Source organism: Sceloporus undulatus, unplaced genomic scaffold (genome assembly GCF_019175285.1).
Source record: "Sceloporus undulatus isolate JIND9_A2432 ecotype Alabama unplaced genomic scaffold, SceUnd_v1.1 scaffold_30, whole genome shotgun sequence".
NCBI lineage: Eukaryota > Metazoa > Chordata > Lepidosauria > Squamata > Phrynosomatidae > Sceloporus > Sceloporus undulatus.
Genome location: NW_024802952.1, coordinates 47,797 through 62,084, shown reverse-complemented (window position 1 = coordinate 62,084; position 14,288 = coordinate 47,797). Strand labels below are relative to the sequence as shown.

At 42.9% G+C, this 14,288-nt stretch overlaps 3 protein-coding genes and 1 long non-coding RNA gene across 8 annotated transcripts in view; 2 read left to right on the top strand and 2 right to left on the bottom strand.

Annotated features, from left to right (window-relative positions):
- Positions 1-914, bottom strand: part of LOC121917647 (RING finger and transmembrane domain-containing protein 2-like) — a 19,400-nt gene extending 18,486 nt beyond the window's left edge. The window contains exon 1 of one of the 4 annotated variants that reach the window (XM_042443765.1): positions 828-914. The gene's annotated coding sequence lies outside the window, so the exon portion shown is untranslated. The other 3 variants (XM_042443762.1, XM_042443764.1, XM_042443763.1) reach the window with 3 other exon arrangements.
- A 140-nt stretch (positions 915-1,054) lies between these two features.
- Positions 1,055-4,277, top strand: LOC121917651 (SREBP regulating gene protein-like). The gene is made up of 5 exons (XM_042443769.1): positions 1,055-1,290; positions 1,824-1,981; positions 2,531-2,682; positions 2,869-2,982; positions 4,194-4,277. The coding sequence occupies exons 1-5, from the start codon at positions 1,055-1,057 to the stop codon at positions 4,275-4,277; spliced, it is 744 nt and encodes a 247-aa protein (XP_042299703.1).
- A 1,461-nt stretch (positions 4,278-5,738) lies between these two features.
- On the top strand, positions 5,739-9,993 carry LOC121917650. Its single transcript, XR_006101075.1, has 3 exons — positions 5,739-6,149; positions 7,493-7,523; positions 9,858-9,993. It is a non-coding gene; the product is annotated as an uncharacterized LOC121917650 (long non-coding RNA).
- Positions 6,334-14,178, bottom strand: LOC121917649 (P2X purinoceptor 4-like). Of its 2 annotated transcripts, XM_042443766.1 has the most exons (10): positions 14,090-14,178; positions 13,622-13,694; positions 13,063-13,165; positions 10,704-10,784; positions 9,889-10,030; positions 8,732-8,868; positions 8,029-8,122; positions 7,625-7,690; positions 7,424-7,519; positions 6,334-7,231 (listed from the first exon to the last, which is right to left on the bottom strand). In XM_042443766.1, the coding sequence occupies exons 1-10, from the start codon at positions 14,138-14,140 to the stop codon at positions 7,175-7,177; spliced, it is 900 nt and encodes a 299-aa protein (XP_042299700.1). In that variant the 5' UTR covers positions 14,141-14,178; the 3' UTR covers positions 6,334-7,174. The 2 variants fall into 2 exon arrangements, with proteins under 2 accessions (XP_042299700.1, XP_042299701.1); XM_042443767.1 differs by lacking the exon at positions 13,063-13,165 and having other exon boundaries at positions 10,704-10,812.
- Positions 14,179-14,288: the final 110 nt, after the last annotated feature.

Here is a 14,288-nt window from a genome sequence, read left to right as displayed (position 1 = left end):
ACACACATATGTATGCTAAGATATTATGTATAAGATAGATAGATATAGGCTAAGCTATAAGACATCTGTAACATATATATATATATATATATATACACACACACTAAGATATAAGATATATATGCACACATATGCTAAGCTATAATGTATATGTATATATATATATATACATATACACATACACACATATGTATGCTAAGATATTATGTATAAGATAGATAGATATAGGCTAAGCTATAAGACATCTGTAATATATATATATATATATATACACATACACACTAAGATATAAGATATATATGCACACATATGCTAAGCGATAATGTATATGTATATATATATATATACACATACACACATATGTATGCTAAGATATTATGTATAAGATAGTTATATGCTAAGCTATAAAATGTAAGATATATATATATATATATATGCTAAGCTATAAGGTATACATAGACATAAACATGCTAACCTATAATACATAAAATGTATACGCTAAGCTATAAAATATATACACATATATGCTATGCCATTATATATGTGTGTGATACGTACATATATATGCTAAGCTATAAGGTGTGTGTGTGTGTATATATATATATATATATAGAGAGAGAGAGAGAGAGAGAGAGATACATATGCTAAACTATAAGATACACACACATATATATAAACGCTGATATAAGATATATATCTATAAGCTATATACATATAATTGCTATATATATATACATCTCTCTAACAAGGAGAGAGGGCCTTCTTGACGGCTAGCTTTGCCCCTCACAAGGCGAAAGCGAGGCCCAGAAAGCACCCGGGGCTCCCACCTGGACGACAAAGCTCTCCTCTCCCCTCACTTCCGGTTCGTAGGCGCCAGTCCGCACCCGGCCCCAGACGTCACTTCCGGCTCGGAGCGGAAGTCAGCCCCTGGGGGCCCTGGAGGGGCGGGCGAAGGGGGAGCCGCTGCCGCCGCCGGGCCTGATGTCCGGCTCCCTCTCGTCGGGCCCGGCCTGGAGGCCTTCCCCGGCTCCGGGCTCCGGCTGAAGGCTTCCCGATGGTGCAGCTGCTGGCGCTGGTCTGGCGGAGGCTGCTGAGGAAGCGCTGGGTGCTGGGCCTCGTCTTCGGCCTCTCGCTCATCTATTTCCTCAGCAGCACCTTCAAGCAGGTCAGGCTCCGGGCGCCCGAGGCCAGCCTAGGCGGCATCAAGAGAAGCAGCGAGTCTAGATCCAGCGAAGTCATAGCGCCACTCGATTCTGCTCTGGCCAGGCCCCACCTGGGATACTGCGTCCGGTTCTGGGCAACACAATTCAAAAGGGATGTGGAGAAACTGGAGCATGTCTAAAGGAGGGCGATTAAAATGGTGAAGGGCCTGGAAACCATGAAGCCCTATGAGGAAGGACTCAGGGAGCTGGGGATGTTTAGATTGAAGAAGAAAAGCATAAGGGGTGATATGATCGCCCTGTTTAAATATTTGAAGGGATGTCATATTGAGGAGGGAGCAAGCTTGTTTTCTGCTGCTCCAGAGAACAGGACCCAGAACAATGGATGCAAGCTCCAGGAAAAGAGATTCCACTTAAACATTAGGAGGGACTTCCTGAGAGTAAGGGCTGTTTGACAGCGGAAGACACTCGTTTCTTGGAGTGTAGTGGAGTCTCCTTCCTTGGAGGTCTTTAAGCAGAGGCTGGATGGCCATCTGTCAATGGGGATGCTTTGATTGAGAGTTCCTGCATGGCAGAAGGGAGTTGGACTGGGTGGCCCTTTATGATTCTAGGAAGGTCCAGTTTTTGCCAACACTTTTCCTGTACTGCTTTGTTTTGCTTCAGGAGGAGAGAGTGCTCTGGGACCGAAACATCCCCCCCCTCACAAGACGAAGACCACCCGATTGCATGGAAAGTCCAGTTCAGCCCAGGGAACAGCAGTCAGCAGGGGAACCAGTGTCGAAATTCTGTCCAAGGGAAGCTGCTGATCACAGATGAACTGGGTAAGGGTCCTCATTCAGTGGTGTATTGGTTAAAGCATGGGCCATCCTCTGCCCCAGAGCCCCACTGGACTCCCCCAGTGTCTGAGTTTAGCCCTTATCCCCATAGTACCTAGAGGAAAAGTGGATGTTCCCAGCAAGTGTATTGCTAGCAGAGAACACTGTTGTAATCCAAGTATTTCAGAGTGTCTATAGAAAGGCTCTGGTTCTGATAGAAGGGAAAGCTGCTAGAGGTTATTTTAAATCAACACTTCTACCCATAGAATTAAAAGATACAGTATAGCCATGTTAGTCTGTAGAATCAGTACACCAAGACATCTTGAACCACCTTTGAGATTCACTGAGAGAAATTGCCAGCAGGAGCTTTCATAGACTTCGGTCTACTTCCTCAGATGCATTTTACCCATTCTTTGTGATTCTCTGTAGGCGTCTTGCTAGAGACACTCTCCTGGCAAGGCCCTGCCTCTTTCTCTGCTCCATTCCTAATTCCCTGAAAATATCCAGGGTTCCTCAGTCCTCCCTTTTTCTGCTGTTACATTTCTGGGGATGTAGGTTACATCTGTGAAAGAAAGGACGTCTTGGTGAATGGTTGTTGCAACGTGGAGGCGCCCAATACAAAGCTGTACAGCTGCGACAGCTGCCTGTCAAATGGATGTTGCAGCGTGTATGAGGCATGCGTTTCCTGCTGCCTTCAGCCCAACAAGGTAAGGAGGACTCGATCTTAAGGGTGCACAAGTGGTGTCCATAACAAACATGGAAGTTTATATGATTGTAATAAATATAAGATACATTTTAAAAACTGCATAAAGTCAATGCAGGATATGTGTGGGCACTCCTTTCCCTTCCAGGTTGCCTTTCTTACCTTCCAAAATGTCTGGGGTTTTTTTCAGCAACAGGTCCTGGAAAATTTTTTGAATCGAGCAGCTGTGGCCTTCCAGAACCTATTCATTTCAGTTGAAGATCACTTTGAGTTGTGTCTGGCAAAATGCAGGACCTCATCACAGGTAAGCAGGGAGAAGCCTTTGGTTGTGGAAAGCACACAAATAGTCTGGCCAGAACGTCCCTGTTAGTTAGGAGGAACACACAGTCAGAGAACGACTCTAGTGTAGTGGTTTGAGCGTTGGACTAGGACTCAGGAGACCAGGATTCCCATCTCTGCTGTGCCATGGAAACCCACTGGGTTACCTTGCAGTAACAACACATAGCCTTCCTACAGCATCTAGCTTCCTTGCCTCTTTTTGTGGCTGCTGCCAAATGGGCAACTTGTTTTCAAAGACAGTTGTGGCTTTTAAGCCACGTCAAATTTGGTGGTATGGCTACAACTTCAACAGTAGGCAACCTGCAGTGGTTTGGGGGAGGTCTGGAGCCTCTGGGAAGTTGTGTCCCCCCCCCCACCTTTTATAAGTGCTGAGGAGATTTTTGTGGGGTTGGATATGTGTGGGGCAAAGGAGGATTCCTTGTGTCAGAGAAGCAGTCAGCCATACTTACCTAGTAAGGAGGACTTGTACATAAAGATAGGTTTTCTGCTTGAGAAGCTTTTGAAGGATGTGATGAAGAATTGCTCCACCTGGCAGTGTCCAGGCATTTTGTCTACATCTGTCCTATCCCTGCAGGGTAGGAAAGCGTGATAACGGTAATGTACAGAGTGGGCAAGGAGGCATTTAATCCCCTCTTCGAGATTTGTGAGGGTTGGCCTTGACTAAAGATGGACAAAGTAGATTCTTATCTGTCATATCACTTGGCAACAATTCTTTTCCTTCACAAACACGGAAATTGGTGCTTTGTCTGCCGCTCTCTCTAATGCCCACATTATTTGAGTCATGAACTGCTTCCAAAATTTGGAGAAGTGTGCAGCCCAAAGGATAACTCTGGTCCTGCTAGGAAATTGAACCTTCGCTTACACTTTTGCATGCAGTAACAATTTCCAAGGTTTTCCCTGTTGAATAGAAACTGCAAGAGTTTTTGCACACATTTCAACGATATTTTGCACTTAAGAATTGGGTGAGTGGGTAAAAATGTTGTTGAAATCTGTTTTCCTAAGCCCAAATCACTATTTTTTCTGTGCAAACAAAATCTGGAGATGTCAAGGCCTTCTTCATGGAAAGTTTGTGCTCCACTACTCAGCTGTGCTCCCTCCCTGTAGTGTCCCTGGTGAACAGTTTTTCTGTATGTCCTTGGTTTTCCCTAAGACATCTTCTCTTTCTTTTCTGATCAGAGCGTCCAGCATGAAAACACCTATCGGAACCCAATTGCCAAATACTGTTATGGGGAGTACCCCCCTGATCTTTTGTCTGTGTGAAAGTTGTTGAATAAGCTGGTACCAATGTGAGAGAAATGGAATTGCAACAAAAGGAAGAGCGACATCACAGCTACCTTTGCTTTGACTTGCTTCATACTCCAGGATTTGATTTCACCTCATGGAAGACCTTTCCCTGAACAGTTGACATCTCCGTTCTGTTGAAAAATGGAATCAGGACGCTGTGTCCCAATCATTGGATCCAAAGGACCATAGTCAGACATAACAGGTCTGGTCAGTCAAGTTCCATGTTGAAAGACATTTGTAGAAGTTATATCTCTTGGCCTGTTTTGGACCAATGGACAAATGCAGCGCGGAAGAAAGACTGCAAACCCATTAGGTGGGAAGAGCATGCTATCCTTTGTGTAGGACAATAGCTTTTATGTAAATATTATTTATTGAGATCATACAGTATTGGCTTAAGGTGTATTTGATTTCCTGAAGCAGGGTGTCAGGTGTGAAACAAAAAACATTTATTTGGGATGAATTGTCCTAGACTTAAGTCAACTTGTCCTACATGTGTGCCATTCTTGGACATGTCAGCAAGGAATTGGCAAACAGCACTTCATCCCAAACCCTATTTTCTAACATCGTTGTGGAGGAAAGGAAGAATTTCTGCAAATTTTAATTTGGAAATTAATTAATTGGATGTAATTATGGTTTTGGCTGTTGTGGTCTGTGTATGGCCTTCAGTACATTGAAAGAAAATGCTTGTGGCTTTTCGTTCAGTGTTGTGCTGCTCAGTGGGACAAGGTAGTAGCCCAAGATGCTATGCTGCTCTCAGTGGTTCTAAGGTAACTGATGAAATTTCCCAAATGTGCAGAATGCTCTACGCTTGATCCTAATCAAAGAAGACTTTATTAACTACATAATGGTAAACCAGGATATGATTAGCTGTTGTGTCCAAATCTCAGCTGGGTTTTTTTGTCATTTTCCTCCCAGTTCATAGGGATGAGGAAGGTAAGGAAATGGGGAAGTAAGTCCCCTCTAAACACATCCAGTCAGTAATAGACACAGATCTTAGGCATTACCCAGTCAGAGATGACCAGCTAGTTCATCCTCACTTTATAATTCTTCAGCAACACAATCTGGAGCTGTTGTGCTTGAAAAGGAAGCTGTACAAGGTCCCACAGGGTTTCCTAGAGGTAGCCATGACTCCTACCCATGCTATTATCAGTGGTAACAAATGAAAATGACAAAAATAAAATATACTATTTCTAACTCCTGGCAGCTGCCTGTTAAGTTCCTACTTTCTGACCTAGGGAGCATATTGGATTACGAAGCCAAAGAGGACTATGACTTTGTGTGTGTGTATCTTCAAGCTGCCTGTTGACTTAATGGCGACTCCATGAATTTCATAGGTTTTTCAAGGTAAGAGGTGGTTTTGCCAGTTCCTTACTCTGAAATATAGCCTACAACACCTGGTATCCGATGATGGTCTCCCATCTAAGCACTTATCAGGACTGTCCCTGCTTTGCTCCCAAGATCAGATGGGATTCTGGTGCCTTTAGGTCTGCACTCTCACTTTAGGGAGGGATAACTAGGCCTTCAACACTTCTTGCACACTATTTCTTCCCAAAATTCCCTGAACATGAGGGAAAAAACCGTTTCATTACCTTGGCAAAGACTGTCCTTTCAATCCTGTTGGTAGTTCCAGTGACTTATCAGTTGAATAGTGAATCATTATTGTAAATCCCTCTTGATTCATTGTGTCTGCTGTTGTTGGTATTAATAGGATTAAGCCTATACAAAATAGGCCATGCAACAGTCCTGGCCCTGACTAAGAAAGAAGAGTGGAGCTCAGCAAACCCCAACAGACACGCTTATACTTCAGTACATGAGATCTACCAGTGCTACCTAGTCTCCACTCTGGAGGTAACCTTTCTAATACAGCATATTAACTAACCTATCTTCCAGAGCTGAAGACACAAAAGGCTGATATGATGACAGGTTTTTCAACACCCTTATTTACTTGTGAAAGCCAAGTTAAAGAACTATAAGGCTATAACTTTGTATTCCAGCTAACCATGCAGTAGAAAAAGGAGACACACAAGCACAGTAAAGTTTCCAATGCCTTTATAATATGTGCAAAATACATTCTCAATCACCTATCTCCAAATCTCCAATTCACAGTAAGAAACACTTATGGCTCCTGTGTACATATGGGATAGGACTAGTAGTAAATTGTTAATCTCAAAATATGACTATGCATCAAACTAGTTTAAGTGTCCTGAGGACTTTCCTAAACTATAGTTCTGGTAAAATTCTGATAAAAGAGTTTTGGCATAATCCCCATTTTCTGCATTCTTGGGGGGGGGGGGGGGGGAAGGCACCTGGCATTCATGTCTTTACACGTTGGCACTTACTATGAACAAGCTCGCTTACACCCCACTGGCATCTAGTCGGGCAGAGATGGCAGCAGAACCAACCCAACTATGACAACAACCAACAAGGCTACAAAAGGAAATGGGTCTAGTGTTTCAAATCAGAAGTAGGACCATTTTAGCATCCAAGGTGTATCTTCCCCACCTGGGGGAAATATGAGAGACAATTTGTCTTCACACAGCCACAGTTTAGAGGCTCAGCTCAGAATTACCTCAGACTGAATCCCTACCTCCCAGAAGAAACTTTCACAGAAAGTGTTGAAGTATTTACAGAGTATCCCAATCTTCACATTCCCTTTAGATCAGGAAGAGCTGCTGGCTTAAGTCAGGCATCCAAAACAGAAGTTAGTCTGAGCCCTGCGTGATGGTAATACAGTGATAATTTAAATGTTTTCTTTTCCCCCACACCCATATTAGAAAGTCAAGGCCAGTCAGTCAGTTCCTGAGAGATGCATCCCATTCATTAGCTCCCTGTGAAATGCGTAGGACGGTGTTTGTTGCAGCCTTTTGGAGTGATCAGTCACCATGGAACACATGACTTTCTGACTGGGATCCATAGGATGCATTGGCTTCCTTTAAAAAATGGGAAGGAAAGTCAGTGCAAGAGACGCAAATTGGATCTCAAAGAAGTCCACATTTTACCTTAATTCTGGCCAACACTGTCCAAATCCATCAATGCAGAAAATACCCCCCCAGTCAAATAAATTTTTTGACTTTTAGACTAACACGACAAACACTAGGATATGAGCTCATCTGCAAACTTACCAATTCATAATCTTCGACATATTTGTATTTTTTCTCTCTGTAATAGTATCTTTTCTTCATAAAATACAGGACAATGACATCACACAGGACAGTTGCCTAGGTAAGTGTAAAGGTAGTGACAAGAATTGTTATTAAATGGCTCCTTTTTTAAAGCCCCCGATTAAAAGGAATGCCACACGGAGGGAGAAGAAAAGTGCTTACCACACCAAAGAGGGCTAAACCAGATCCGATGTTAATCATTGTGGGAATGATATCAAATTTTCCTGCCTAAGACAGACACAGATATACTCAAGTTATTCACACATGTTCCAGAGACAGCCTAAGAAATGCTTTTGTAGAGGCAGCCAAGACTTCCTTGACGGAGTCTGCCCATCTGTAATGCTGGGGATATCTATTCTATTCTAACTGCCAGTGGGTCCCAGATCTTGGTAGTCTTAATACAGAAGCTAGGGATTGACCCGGGACCGTAGACATCCCAAGCCTATGCTCTACCACTAAGATATGGACCCTCCCAAGGCAAAGAAGTAGAGAGGTGTAATTCATGACCCATGCAGAACGTTCTCAGGAGCTGTTGACACACTTATTTTATTTGTCAGAGTAGCTACCTTTCCAAATACCATGATGTCAAAGCGGATGCCATAAGCCTTGATGAGTGTCCGGGAGTCTACACCATCAGGTGTTTTGTAGTACTTTGCAAATCTGAAAAGGGAACAGGAAGGGGCATGCAATCAGCCAGTTACAAAGATATCCTGCTATCACAGCAAAACTACATTAATACTCAAACCAGTAAACCATATTTGCTGCTAGATTTCTTCAGAGGTGGATTGCCATTGCCTTCTTATCAGCAATAGCAAGTACATTTCTATACCGCTTACTGATGTACTAAGCGGTTTACAAAGTGTAAGCCAATTGCCCCCAACCAGCTGGGTACTTATTTTAGCAACCTGCGGAAGGATGCCAGGCTGAGTCAACCCAGAAACCCTGGCTGGTATTGAACTCACAACCTTGTGGTTTGTGAGTGAGTGGCTGCAGTACAGGCATTTAACCACTGTGCCGCCAGGGCTCCTTATTAGGTGGCAGAGTGTCTCCGTGGGTTTCCATGGTGGGCACAGATTTGAACTAAGGTCTCCCAGAGTCCCAGTCCAATCCTCAAACGATTATGCCACACTGGCTCTAGATCTCAAGACCCAGGAGATCTAGAACAGCCAGGCAGATAATGCAACTTCTACATAGCACCAAAGAGAGTTCAGACTCTACACAGGTGGCTGTTCTCAAACAGAGGTGCCTCCATTCCACAGATCTCCCTACCTGAAATTGTATCCAGGTGAGACTGTGTGGGCAGAATCCTTGTTATCAATGCGGCGGAAGGTATATTTTGGCACACAATGAGCAGCAGCCTTGTCTAAGTCACAGTTCCAGTTAATCTGCAGCCCCATCACTCCGCCCTGTAGAAACAGAAGCAGTGCCTTCAATTTAAATTCAAACTGCAATTTTATTGGACACAATACTATTTTTCCACTGTTGTGTGCCTTCAAGTCGTTTCTGACTTACAGTGACCCTAAGGGGTTTTCTTGGCAAGATTTGTTCAGAGGAGGTTTGCTATTGCCTTCCCATGAGGCTGAGAGAGTGTGACTTGCCCAAGGTCACCGAGTGAGTTTCCGTGGCTGAGCCAGGATTTGAACCCTGGTCTCCAGAGTCATAATCCAACGTTCAAACCACTACACCATAATTCTCTATAGTCTTTTGCAACAAAGCATGTGCTGAATTTTATATGAAGTTCAATAAACAATGCATCCTGGCACTCCAAATCCATTCTGAAGAGAAAAAAAGTAGAAGAAAACTAAACTGAAGCTTATGCTCAGAGGTACTATTTTAAATGCTGGGATCTGTACAGCTTATTTCAAATGTTCAAAGCACAAAGACATAGGTGCTATCCAGTGGATAGTTCTATTGCCTCAATGTTACAGGTTGGTAAAATGAACCCCGCATTCCCCCATTGCCAAAGAGGAGTCTGTTATAAAGATATTTGTGGCAGATTCATACTGCAGACTGCCCACTTCAGATTTGCAAAATAGCCAAGTAAAAACAATTAGTAAAGAAAGTCTTCTGCAAATGCAATGGGCATTACAACTGAAAGTAAAAGTATAGTTGTTTCAGAGGAAACCTTAATCCCGGAAAGTTAAACATTTGCTGTTAATCGCCTGAGTGTCTGTCAAACAACACTTGTTTGTATAAACCTATTACCCAGATACCCTTGTTCAAATACACTGGTTACTCAAGGAAAATGGGTAGAAACAAACATTACAGGGAGAGGAGACGGGAGATGTCACATAGTCCTGCTGGCAGAACTTGTACCATACATCTCTCCAATGCAGAATCTTGGCCAGTATTCATATTTTGTTAAAATAAATTCAACCCTTGAATGTCTTTTCAGCTGTATTTTCTCAGTATGTAACCTAACTGACCTCAATTGCCATCTCCTGGAAATCCTGTGCAGCAGCTTCAACCATATCGCGGAGGCGGAAGATTGGACAAAAGGGGTCCGTTTTGGCATTGTATTTGCAGTTTTTGAGGTATGTGCTATTGATGTTGGGGAGAATGTTTCGCCTGGACAAAGAAAAAAGACGAAATGGCAGGTAGCTCACCAAGTAGTATTTCCAGACTCTGCTTGCAACATTCAGACTCTGTGCATGAGTTACCTCATTTTTTAAATGTTCCCTTCTCCATCACTTTTTGCGTGATGTCTTTCAAGATTGTAAGGCTGAAGGCAGGACTGGCTTGTCTTTTTGAAAAACTGATATCTAACCCACTCTATCCGCAGTAAGAGGAATGAATATGATATAAATAAAATAAACAATTTAATCTGAAGTGTGAAGTCGAAGGCTTTCATGGCCGGCATCCATAGTTTTTTTGTGGGTTTTTTGGGCTATGTGGCCATGTTCTAGAAGATGAGGACATGGCCACAGAGCCCATTCTCATCTTATAAATCTGAAGCATTCCCATTTCCTCGACTGCGCTTCTCATTTTTATTTTTATTTCTCTTTTGGCAACTTAGTCAAATTCAGCTTACCTTCTCTGTTTCCCTCCTCACAATTTCCCCCTTTCATAAATCCAGGTTCCCTTTCTCCCTACTCACTCCAGAACCCTTGCTATCTCAAACAATGCCTCCATTTCCCTGAAATATCACCCCAATATCACCCTATCAAACAAAAACTGTAGAACTTCAGGGATTCCCCACTTCCTAAAAGAAGCTGGCAGTTCAGGAAAAAAATATACATACTTAGTGAAGTTGAACTTGGGGTACCAGATGCTGTTCTTCACGAGAAGAGTAAAATTCTCAGCATCCTTGAGGAAAGCTGGTCTAAAGACGGTTGAAAAAGAGAGAAGACCTGAGTGGAAACATTTGACCACACTTAATGTTTAACACCTTGTTGGCAACTAGCTGTGTTATGTGACCACTTGGATCAGGGTAGTGGGTCAAAACCCTGACAGTTCATCCTTCGCGTCTCTTTGCCATAGATGGCAGAACACATGCTTTTCTCAGGTTTAGCATTTCCAGTTACAATTTGTACATTTGTATGATGCCCTCCTTCCTTCCTTCCTTCCTTCCTTGAACCAGGCTGGCATCTTCTTTGACTGTGATTGGCTGAAAGGCAAAGGCCATCTTGTTCAAACTGTCTTTGCCTCTTGAGTTTTTCATGTTACAGTTATTATCAATCCCTTTTTATTCAATTTTGCATTTGGATTGTATTTTGATGGCTTTTCATTGCTGCCAGTGCCCCAAGTGGTGTGGATAATGCCAGAAGGATGGGATATAAGTTTTTGTATCGTTTTAAAGTAAATATATAGAGCTCTTACATGGATTTCCATGCAGGCTCTTCTCAAACCTAGACCTGCTTGGTTTTAGCTGTATGAAAACTGAGGAATGTGGCAACTTTCAGATCTCTTTCAGTTACAATTCCCATCATCCCTCCTCATTGGCTGTCCTGGTTAGGACTGATGGGAGCTGGATCCCAATAACATTTGGAGGGCTATATATTCTTCAGTCCTAAACTGAGTTCTTATATGCACGCTGACCAGAATTCTGGGGCCATAACTAACTGCATGAAAGCAATGAACCTAAATCTTTTTGTTGTTATGTAACTAACAACCAAAGGGAGGCCACAGCAGGCATCAGGATAGTGTGGAGGTGCAGCCTTGGACTACAACTCCCAGTGCCTCCTAGCTAAGGGATTCTAGAAGTTATCATCCAAGCTCTGGGAAGAAATTGTTGAACCTGTGCTGACAAAAATCACCTCTCCAAAACTGTTCTTTCCATCTGAACGGACCTTTCCCTTTCCACCGCCATTGGTACCTTGAGTTTGGTCCTCGGGGAACAACCACGAGAAGAAAAGCCCAAGCCCCATACCCTTAAGAGCCAGCATCAAGGCCATATTAAGGCAGGTTGGGGCTATAGAGCTGTCTCAAAGATAGGGCCCTCTTTAGGCACACGTGGGAGATACATACAAAAGACAACAGCACGGAAATCATAATCAACCTATTTTCTCTCCTTAAATGTCAGTGATATTATTAGAAATATCAGGATATTTGGGATTGGCTTGAGAAAGCAACTATGTACTTCATTTCCCTTGAGCACTTGAGTCCCTAGCCAGTGCACCCGTGGAACCATTGATAATCTGTCCCTGGCAGTAATGGTCCAGATGGATTTGACACAATGGTTTTGATTTAATACAATGTAAGTGCATACTTTCACATTTATGTAAAGGTACCCTGTAAGGGTGGTGGTGGTGGGGGGGGGGAACAAACAGATACTGTTGAACAGCAACTCCCATCAGCATTATCCAACATACTGTAGTTCATGAGCAGGGATGCTGGGGGGCACAGTCCAATAATATATGGAGGACCAACATCCCCCACCCATTTATAGAGGCTATTCCCACCACAGTGCTTTTACCTATAGGCTAGCAAAAGGGATTAGACACAAAGGAAGTCGGATGCCAACCTCTATTCCCCAAGGTCATGCTGCCTGGAGATGATGGCATTATGGTCAAACATGTCTACAGAGCCCCAAACTGGGGAAAGCTGCTTCATCATACAGAAGGTCATGTTTAACCAGCAGGCATTATCAATGTTATAGAGAGGATCCCGCATCAGATGACACACAAACCCATTTTGTTAAATCAACATGTGAGGAGATGTGTGTGCTGGCCCTCTCCTCTCTGCCCATCATCACCCTTCATATGTGAAATATCCACAGCTTGGAAGCCTCACTTTTAGACAACAGCTCCCAGAATCCCCTAGCCAACATGACCATGGTGGCTGAGGGATGCTAGGAGTCAAAAACAGTAACTTGTCTAAGTTCTGGGGAGCAGTGATCCAAAGAGGAGACCACCTTCTATGTTGGAAGGCTGTCCTCTTCAGATTATCACTCTCCATGTCAGAAAAGCAATGAAAGAGAGGCCATGGCTAGTGCACTCGCCTCCTCTTGTGTGCATTTAAACTTGAAACCAGAAAAGCCAAATGTGGCTTCATGTGTTTAGAAAGCTGTTCCAGTTATCTGATGGATGCCTTCATGCTATCCTCTGGAATTGCTCCTTTGGAATTCTTCCCCATTATTTCTATTTGCACAAGGCACTCACTTGGGTACCTCCTCATCATTCTCCACTGGACACCAGGCAAACACTTCACAAGTTTTGAGTGTGTGATTTTGGGGGTAATCGACACACTTCCCAGTTTGAACACCTGAAGGGATATGGAAAGGCCATCATAAAAAAGTCAGAACAGCAACAACACCATCACCACCACAGGACTCAGACACACGTAGAGCTCAAGCCACAGGCAGAACTTTTTCCTTCTAAGGGAGACAGGGATAATTCATATATTTCAGAAATGCAGGATTTAACATGGTGAGCCTGTAATCTCAAGCAGTGGATTCTGGGTGTCATAAAACAGTGGTAAATTGTTTAGCTCTTCAAATTATTTTTCCTACCAAGAAGGAGATCATCTGGGATTTTACACCCAAGATATTAAAATCATTTGGTTTAGGAAAGAGGATGCCATTTGCTGCTTTGCTGCAGGCAGCAAAATATTTTGGGCTGATGGAGGGCTGAGGCAGAGAGAAAGAACAGCTTGCTTCATGGCGTTTTTATCTAAAAAGCAAGTAAAATTGCTAACATTGAACATCACATCCGTTCATACCGTTACTGTGAGTGCCAATGTATCCTTTTGTGCAATCCTTATCAGACTGGCAAGTTGTGGTCTTATCTGGAAACTAGAACAGAAGAAGAGCAAAGATACAAACTGAGAAGAAAACTTATCAGTCCACCAACAGAGATGTTTTTCAAGCTATCACTGAAATCTGCAGGAAGCACTTTTGAAACTATCTGCATGGAAGCCGGCAAAAAACATTTAATTCAGAACTATTTTATCTGTTGTGCGTGGATCAGTCAGAAACAATCCATAGGAGTCAACAGGAAGAATCCCACATTATTTGTTTTACAAGGGCAAAACTCTGCATCAGACTTAAGGTAAATTCTCTGCCATAGACAGATAGGTTCCAGGGCCAGAATAAATTAAGGAAGATTGTATTGATTCGAAATACAGATCCTGATATCCAAGAAAAAGTCAATTAAATTTGAGGATGGGGTCCTTGTGGAATGTACATACCTCTGAACAGTATCCTTGCGTCTGATTCAATGTGATGATCAAATTTGTCATGACGAATACAGAATTCTCCTCCTAAATATGCAAAAGTAGGGGGAAAATAATGAGTTTTTTCCAGGGAGGATAAGTTTTAAGTCTTACATGTATAACCCTGCCTCTCTAAAAGAAGACAAATGACCACCTGCATGAAGGACTTCCATAT